This window comes from Meleagris gallopavo, chromosome 30, assembly GCF_000146605.3.
Source record: "Meleagris gallopavo isolate NT-WF06-2002-E0010 breed Aviagen turkey brand Nicholas breeding stock chromosome 30, Turkey_5.1, whole genome shotgun sequence".
In the NCBI taxonomy this organism is placed as follows: Eukaryota; Metazoa; Chordata; class Aves; order Galliformes; family Phasianidae; genus Meleagris; species Meleagris gallopavo.
In genome coordinates, this window is record NC_015040.2 from 953031 (window position 1) to 960108 (window position 7078).

Sequence of the window (7078 nt, forward strand, 5' to 3'; positions counted from 1 at the left end):
CGCTGCGGGCGCGGTTGAGTTTCGCGGCCGGGCATTTCCTGAACGATCTGTGCGCCTCGCTCTGGTTCACGTACCTGCTGCTCTACCTGCACGCCGTGCTGGGTTACAGCCACGGGCTGGCCGGTGGGCTGCTGTTGGCCGGACAGGTGGCCGACGGGCTGTGCACGCCGCTGCTCGGCTACGAGGCTGACCGCTCGGCCGGCTGCGGGCGCTACGGGCGGAGGAAGTCGTGGCACCTGGCGGGTGAGAGCGGGGAGGAGGCGTTAGGGGTGCGGGATTGGGGGGCTGAGGTTGGGGGGTCTTATCTGGACGGGGGGTGACTGCGCGGCACTGCGGTGCTGCTCCGCTGCCTCTGAGATCCCCCAACCCTGCAGCATCCCGGGGGCGAATAATTGGGGTGAGCTGTGTAGAAGGAGCAGCGCTCACTGAGTGGCGTTGGGATGGGGGAGAGCAGCATTGCATTCCTGTGTCTGTGCAGTGCAGGGCTGTGTGCCCCTTGGGGTGGCATCGGGGCAGGAGGAGGAGAGTGGAAAGGGAACCTGGTGCGCAATCTGGGCTTTCCCCTACGCATGGGGATGCAGCTGAGGCCTGCCTGCGGCTGGGAACCCTGGTGCAGCAGGGACCTTGGGGTGCAGCATCCTTCCCTCACCAGGGTTGGCCCTGTTGGGGCACACGTGGGGTCCTTTCTGCCCCTGTCCCTGCGTGAGGTCAGAGCACAGCGGGCAGCTCCCCACGGGGATGGGGAAGAGGCAGTGCTGGGTGAGGTACTCACAGAGCTCATCCTGCATCGTTGTCCTTGGGGCGAAAACGCATCCGAGGGCTTGGGCTGCTGCCGATGTGGGGCCTGGAGGAGACAGCGTGGGCACGGGGCTGTGACACACGTGGGAGCCCACGGGGCTGAGCTGGTGATGAGGGTGGAAGAAATCCTCCACTGGCCAGATAGGGACCCCGGAGCTTCCTCCTGTAATGGCACAGTGCTGCTGGCACTCGCTGCTGCGTATCTGTGCAGGGTGAGGACGGTTTGCTGTGGGTGCTGTTATCTTGATGCCAAGCTTATCTCAACAACCGCTCTGTGCAACCCAACAGCAGGCTGATAGGGCAGCTGGCCTGCCCACGACCCGCAGGGGTTGGGATCTCAGAACTGAAGCAAGGGAAAGTGTGCAGCGGGGGCTGCCTGACTCCCTGCCGCAGCATCTGTGAGGTCTGTGCCCCAGATTTGGGGAAGTGACCAACACTGTGAGTCCTGGCAGTGTGGGCAGCATCGGGGTGCAGTGAAGGGGAAGTCCTGAATCACATCCTGTACTGGCCTGTAGCAGTGTGTGGACCACGGGGGCTGGGGGCTGAGCCCTGGGGCTCCCAGCAGGCTCCGTCACACTGCGGTGAGGTGTTCCTGTGAGCAGCAGCCACGCTCAGGTCAGAGGAAACGTTGTGAAACCACAGCCTTGGGGGCGAGATACCACGAGATCCTATCAGCAGCATCTCCCCTCAGCGGTGCCAGCTGGGGCTGGTGGTGGTGATGCTCTGCAGAAGCTGGGAGCTGCCCTGGGAACTCCTGGCAGTCAGAGCTGGAGTGGGAGCTTGAGGGACTGTGGTGGACCTGCTGGGGGGAGCAGGGCTCCCAGCACTGCTCTGCGGCTGTGCCGCATGAGGACGAGGCTGTGCTGGAGGAGCCTGGCTTTGTGGGATGGCTGCAGCGGCAGGACTGCAGGGAGGGTGAAGCTAAGGACGCACAGGACAAGGCACTGCACCTGGGACTCAGTTCTTGTTGGATTTGATCAGCAGTTTGTGGAGAAGCCAGCCTGTCCTTGCCTGCCCATGCAGGCATCCCTATTGCTCGCAGAGGGGACGGTGCCTGGCTCTGGTGTCACTGACTCAGCTGGGACCTTCCCAGCACAGACGCGGCGTCTGATGCTGGCGTGGGGACAGATCCACTCCTGTTCCGTGTGCTGGAGATACCCCCGGCCATCGCTCTCATGGCTCCAGCCCTGCGGGAGGAGGGATGAGGGACATGGAGTGGCCTTGTGCCTGCAGAGCCGAGCCGTCCTGCTGCTTTATCGCCCTGGGGCAGGCGGTGGGGTGGCACATGTCCTTGGGTGGTTATCTGCATCCAGGAGGAGCTGACTTTGCTCCCCAGCAGCAGGGCAGGACCTGGCCGAGCAGCTGCATCCGTCTGGTCCTAGAGAAGCTCACTGCTTCCCTCCTCTCTTCCCAGGTACCACCTGTGTCCTCATCTCCTTCCCCTTCATCTTCAACCCCTGCCTGGGCTGCAAGGAGGGCACTCCACAGTGGGCAGCCTTCATCTACTACCTCCCCTTCATCGTCATCTTCCAGTTCGGCTGGGCGGCCACGCAGATCTCCCACCTCTCTCTCATCCCTGAGCTGGTGACCAGTGACCATGAGAAGGTGGAACTCACAGCTTTCAGGTGACTTGGGTCTTCCTGACCTAAACCTTTTGGTGCTAAGGAGCAAGGCTGTGGTAGTGATGAGCCGCTTTGGGACTGGAGAGTGATGCTCCCAAGGAGGGATGTGACCCCAGGTGATGCAGGGCTGAGGCAGCGCCCTGTGCTGGTAGCGGCCCTGGGGCAGTGTGTGCAACTCGTGCTTAACTGGCAGGATCAGGCTGTGGGAAAGAGAGTTTATCAGATGGAGAAAGGTTTGGTTATCTGCCCAGTAGGAGGAAGTTCCCCTTTCATCAGGCAAGCAGGCACAGCAGCACAGCCATGCTGGAAGCTGTGGGTAACCCTGGGGACAAGTGGTCCTGCTTGGGGATGACTGGGGCTGAGCATAACAACCCAAGGGATTTTGTTTTCCTCTTGGTCCTGCCCCCGGGCTTCCACTGGGGATGCTGGGAGGGGCACTGGTTAATGTGTTAAGGTTAATGTGGCCAATGCTCACCTGTCCCAGTGTGCTGGAATGATGCTGTGATGCCAAGCTGGCTGTAGCACGCCTGGTTTGTAGGGCAGCCTTGGATGGAAATGTCCCTGCTGTGGCTGAATCTGTGTGTGTCCTTCAGTGTCACCCTGATGTGCCATCTCCCCCCAGGTATGCCTTCACTGTCATGGCCAACATCACTGTGTACGGCCTGGCCTGGCTGCTGCTGAACCTGCAGGTGGACCAGCCCGAGCGCACAGAGCACCTGGGCATCCAGGATGTCTCTGTGTTTCGGGTATGTGGCAAAGCTCAGTCCCTGGGGTCTTCTTCCCCGGGTGGGATGTAGCTAAACTGGAAGGTACTGGAGGGATTGAAGTGGGAGTGTCCCAGAGCCTCTTCTGCTGCACTGCTCAGGGGCTGTGTCAACTCTCCTTGGGTTTTTGGGAACCCCCCTAGTCCACGAGACTCCTGGGAGTGCATGATGGGCAGGCAGAGGGTACCCTGTGCTACACTCACCCCCCTCTCCCTCCTCCAGAACCTGTCCCTCATTGTGGTGGGACTGGGGGCTGTGTTCTCCCTCATCTTCCACCTGGGCACCAAAGAGAAGCTGTACCCACTGGGCTCTGTGTCGCAGCCCCAGGAGAGCACACCCCTGCTGCAGAAGGAGCCCACGAGGTCCCCACGCTCACTGCTGGTCTGGAAGGACTGGCTGCTGGAGCCCTCCTTCTACCAGGTAAAAGCAGACAGGGCACGGCAGTGCCAGCCTTCCTTACCTGCAGCTGCACGGGCTGAGCTGCTGTCTGTCCCTGTGCAGGTGGCAGTGCTCTACATGGCCACTCGGCTCATTGTCAACCTGTCCCAGACTTACATTGCCATGTACCTGACCAACTCGCTGCTGCTGCCCAAGGTGAGTGTGGGGCACATTGCACATTCCTGCCTGCACCATGAGGTTGCCTGGACAGAGTCCTGTGCCACTGGTCCGGAGCTGATCCTCTCCCTGTGTTTGTGTCTCACAGAAATATATTGCCACCATCCCCCTGGTGATGTACATCAGTGGCTTCCTCTCCTCCTTCCTCATGAAGCCTGTGAATAAGTGGATAGGTCGAAATGTGAGTCGTAGGGGCGTGGAGTGGTTTGAATCAGACCCAGGGCAGCGTGTAGCAACCTGTTCCTGAGCCCAGGGGCTGGGCAGAAAAGCCAAATCCTGAAGCCACAAATGAGCAGAGCACGTGGCACGCATGAGCCTGGCTGCAAAGCAGGGACCTCCTGCTGCAGCGTGGGTCCTATGGGGCAGGGTGAGGGATGGCATGGGCCTGTCCTGCACACCTGAAGGTGCAGAGGTCTGGGGAAGTGATGTTGGTCCAGAGTCAGCCTGTCCTGTGCAGCCCTGGGGTGTTCAGGAGGGGCAAAGGATGGGCTTGGCTGAGCCACACTTGAGGTGTGAGAGTCTACAGCATTCCCTTCTGCACTGAAGCAAATGTCCTGGAGCAAAGCCTGCTCTGCTCCTGCCAGCTGGGTGCACAGAAACCCTGCCCACAGCTTCCTGTTGGTTCCCCACTGTGGTCCCAACCCTTAGGCTGTAAAACAGGCTGGGTCACTGCGAGGCCCCTGCTGCCTGGGGACTCCTAAGCCAACTGAGAGCAATCCAGAGCTGTTGCTGTGAGACCTGGGAAGTGCTGGCCCTGCTGTCCTCCTCATGGGCTGTCACCCAGGGCTGGAGCACAAGCGGACACTGAGCTCTACCTTGTCCCTATGCCTGTCCCCTCACCGGCCCGGAGCAGCTGACGTACTTTGTGGGCATCCTGGTGATCCTGGCCTTCGCCTCCTGGGTGTCCCTGAGCAGGGAGATGGGAGCAGAGATCTACGGGGTGGCCGTGCTGCTCGGGGCTGGCTCCGCTACCATCCTGGTCACGTCCCTCTCCATGACGGCCGACCTCATTGGGACCAACACGGTACGTCTGTCAGCAGCCCATCCCTCGTGCCCAGGATCTGCTGTTATGGGCTCTGTTGTAATTTAGGCTCTGCCCGTGAGAGAGCACAAGGCTCTCGCTTGTGGGCCTGCTGGGCTGTGTGCCATGCGCTGGCTGCGTGCCTGAGGTTTCCTCTCCCCTCGCAGCACAGCAGTGCGTTTGTCTACGGGGCCATGAGCTTCACGGACAAGATGGCCAATGGCCTGGCTGTGATGCTGATCCAGAACCTGCACCCGTGCCCGTAAGTGTCCCTGTGGAGTAGGAATGCACACAGGGACAGCTGCAGACAGACCTCCTGGTAGCAAATAACCCTGGTTTGGAGCACACTCTTATAGCCTTGGCAAGAGACACTGGTAGAAACCATTTCTGATTTATCTTAAAGGCTCCCTTGATTTCTCTTTTGGTTCTAAGTGGCTGCATCTCAGACACCTGAAGGGGTTCTCAAAGTCCAGAGCCTTGGGCTCTTCTCCCATGTCCCGGTGTGAACCAGTCCTGGGGGCAAGGACTTAGGGTCACTGCCAGGCAGTGGGATGGTGGTGGCAACTCCAGGGTACTCTGAACCCCACCACCAAGTGCAGCCCTGTCCTTTCCCTGCAGGACTGAGCTCTGCTGCCCTGCCTGTGTCAGCTTCTATCACTGGGTGATGGTGTTGGTCACTGGGGGCATTGCCATGGCTGCCACCGTGTTTCTGTGCTGCATCATGATCTGGCCCATCCGTGTCCGCTTCCGTGAGTGGGGCTGTGGGGCTCAGGGCATGGGGAAGGGGCAGGCATGGGGCTGGGGACATAGGGAGCCCCGTGTCTGGTGCCAGCCCAGGCTAAAGCAGGAGTGTCTTTCCAGATGGCCCTGGTTGCAGTGGGAGGCTGCAGGGTGACCCTCGTGGTAGGCTCTGCTCCTTGTGCTTCTGCTGCTCCTGGCCCCAGAGCTGGGGCTGTGCCTGTGGTGGCAGGATCTGCCCTGGTCACACTGCTTTGGGAACATGTGGCTGTTGGGGAGCAAAGGGGGCTGCTACGCTTGCTGGCAGTCAGATGTAGGGCTGGGGATGGGCTCCCCTCACCAGGCTGGGGGCCAGCAGCCAGGGCTCAGTATCAGCTGTGTCTGACCTGCGGGGTGTCCAGGACTCATCCTGCTCTGAGTGAGGAGAGAGCATGAAGGCCCCCACATGTGGGGCTCTTGTTAAATGTTGCACTGGTGGCAGAGTCCAGACAGAGCAGCTCAGCCTGCGGTGGTCACCCGGCCCTGCACGGGCTCCTCACCTGTCCCTCTCATCCCTACAGACAACGTCGCCCTGCAAGAACTGAATGACGCAGGGATCCAATACCACGAAACAGAGAGCGCGGAGGACAGGAGCCTGAGCAGCACGGTCAACTGAGCAGTGCCTTCAGCCACAGTGCCCACACTGCTGAGCCTCGCCTGGAGGGACCCTACGGAGGGGACGGCAGCAGGATGGGGTCGGTGAGCTCTGCCTCCGCACACAGGACTCGTCCCGCCGCGCTGCGGGGACACGATGAAGGCCGTCCCTGTGTGTTTGCACAAGTGTAACACTAGGAGGGCCGGGCTGCAGGCGTGCTGCTGGACGGGGCGCCGGCCCTCGGTTCTAACTCGCTTTGTAAGGTCAGTGTGTACACGTAGCACTTTTTTTTAAAAAGAAGGAACAAACACAGCTCACCTCTGAACTTGAATAAATGCCAGTGTTGGCAAAGCCCTGAGCCCTCGGCTCTAGTGTGGGATGTCCAGGCCCAGGGGCTGTGCTTGCCCCGAGCTGTGCAGGCGTCCAGAGCTGTGCGGGATCCCCAGAAGGAGCTCGGGCCCCGGCAGCCACCTCAGTATGCCGTGAGGAAGGGTCCCTGCGCCGCCGGCCCCGCAGGGCGAGGTTTGTGCACGGGGCACGGAGCGCGGACCGCAAGATGGCCGCCCTCAACAAAAATGGCGCCTGCGGCCCGCGCCCGCAAACAAAATGGCGACCGCGCGGGAGCGCTGGAAGGAGATGATTGGTTCCTGGGCGCATTGTCCCGCCCCCTGCGGCCCAGCGGCCAATGGGAACGCTCCTTACCGCACGGGGGTTGGTAGCCGCCCGGCACTGCCAAGCCCTCAGCTGCGGAGCGGGCTCGCGCCGCTTCCACGAAGGTGCGGTGCTCCCGGGACCGGGAGAAGGGCGGCAGCGGCCTGGGGGCTCTCCGGGCTCGGCTGTGCCGCGCCGCCGCCCGGGTACGCAGCCTTAGTGGAGCGCACGGCCC

At 61.5% G+C, this 7078-nt stretch overlaps 2 protein-coding genes across 4 annotated transcripts in view; both read left to right on the plus strand.

Annotated features, from left to right (window-relative positions):
- Positions 1-2: 2 nt before the first annotated feature.
- Positions 3-6550, plus strand: MFSD12 (major facilitator superfamily domain containing 12; the record flags this gene model as incomplete). Its single annotated transcript, XM_003213190.3, has 10 exons — positions 3-243; positions 2213-2423; positions 3043-3166; positions 3407-3604; positions 3686-3778; positions 3888-3980; positions 4653-4823; positions 4988-5082; positions 5439-5569; positions 6119-6550. Coding segments are annotated over 10 exons (1452 nt in total), but the record flags the coding sequence as incomplete, so codon positions are not given.
- Positions 6551-6783: 233 nt separating this feature from the next.
- LOC104914647 (GRAM domain-containing protein 2A-like) overlaps positions 6784-7078 on the plus strand; it is a 4183-nt gene continuing 3888 nt past the window's right edge. For 2 of the 3 annotated variants that reach the window (XM_010724797.2, XM_031557107.1), the window contains exon 1: positions 6784-6968. In XM_010724797.2, coding sequence (XP_010723099.1) covers positions 6799-6968 — 170 coding nt within the window. In that variant the 5' untranslated portion in view covers positions 6784-6798. The other variant, XM_010724801.2, reaches the window with a different exon arrangement.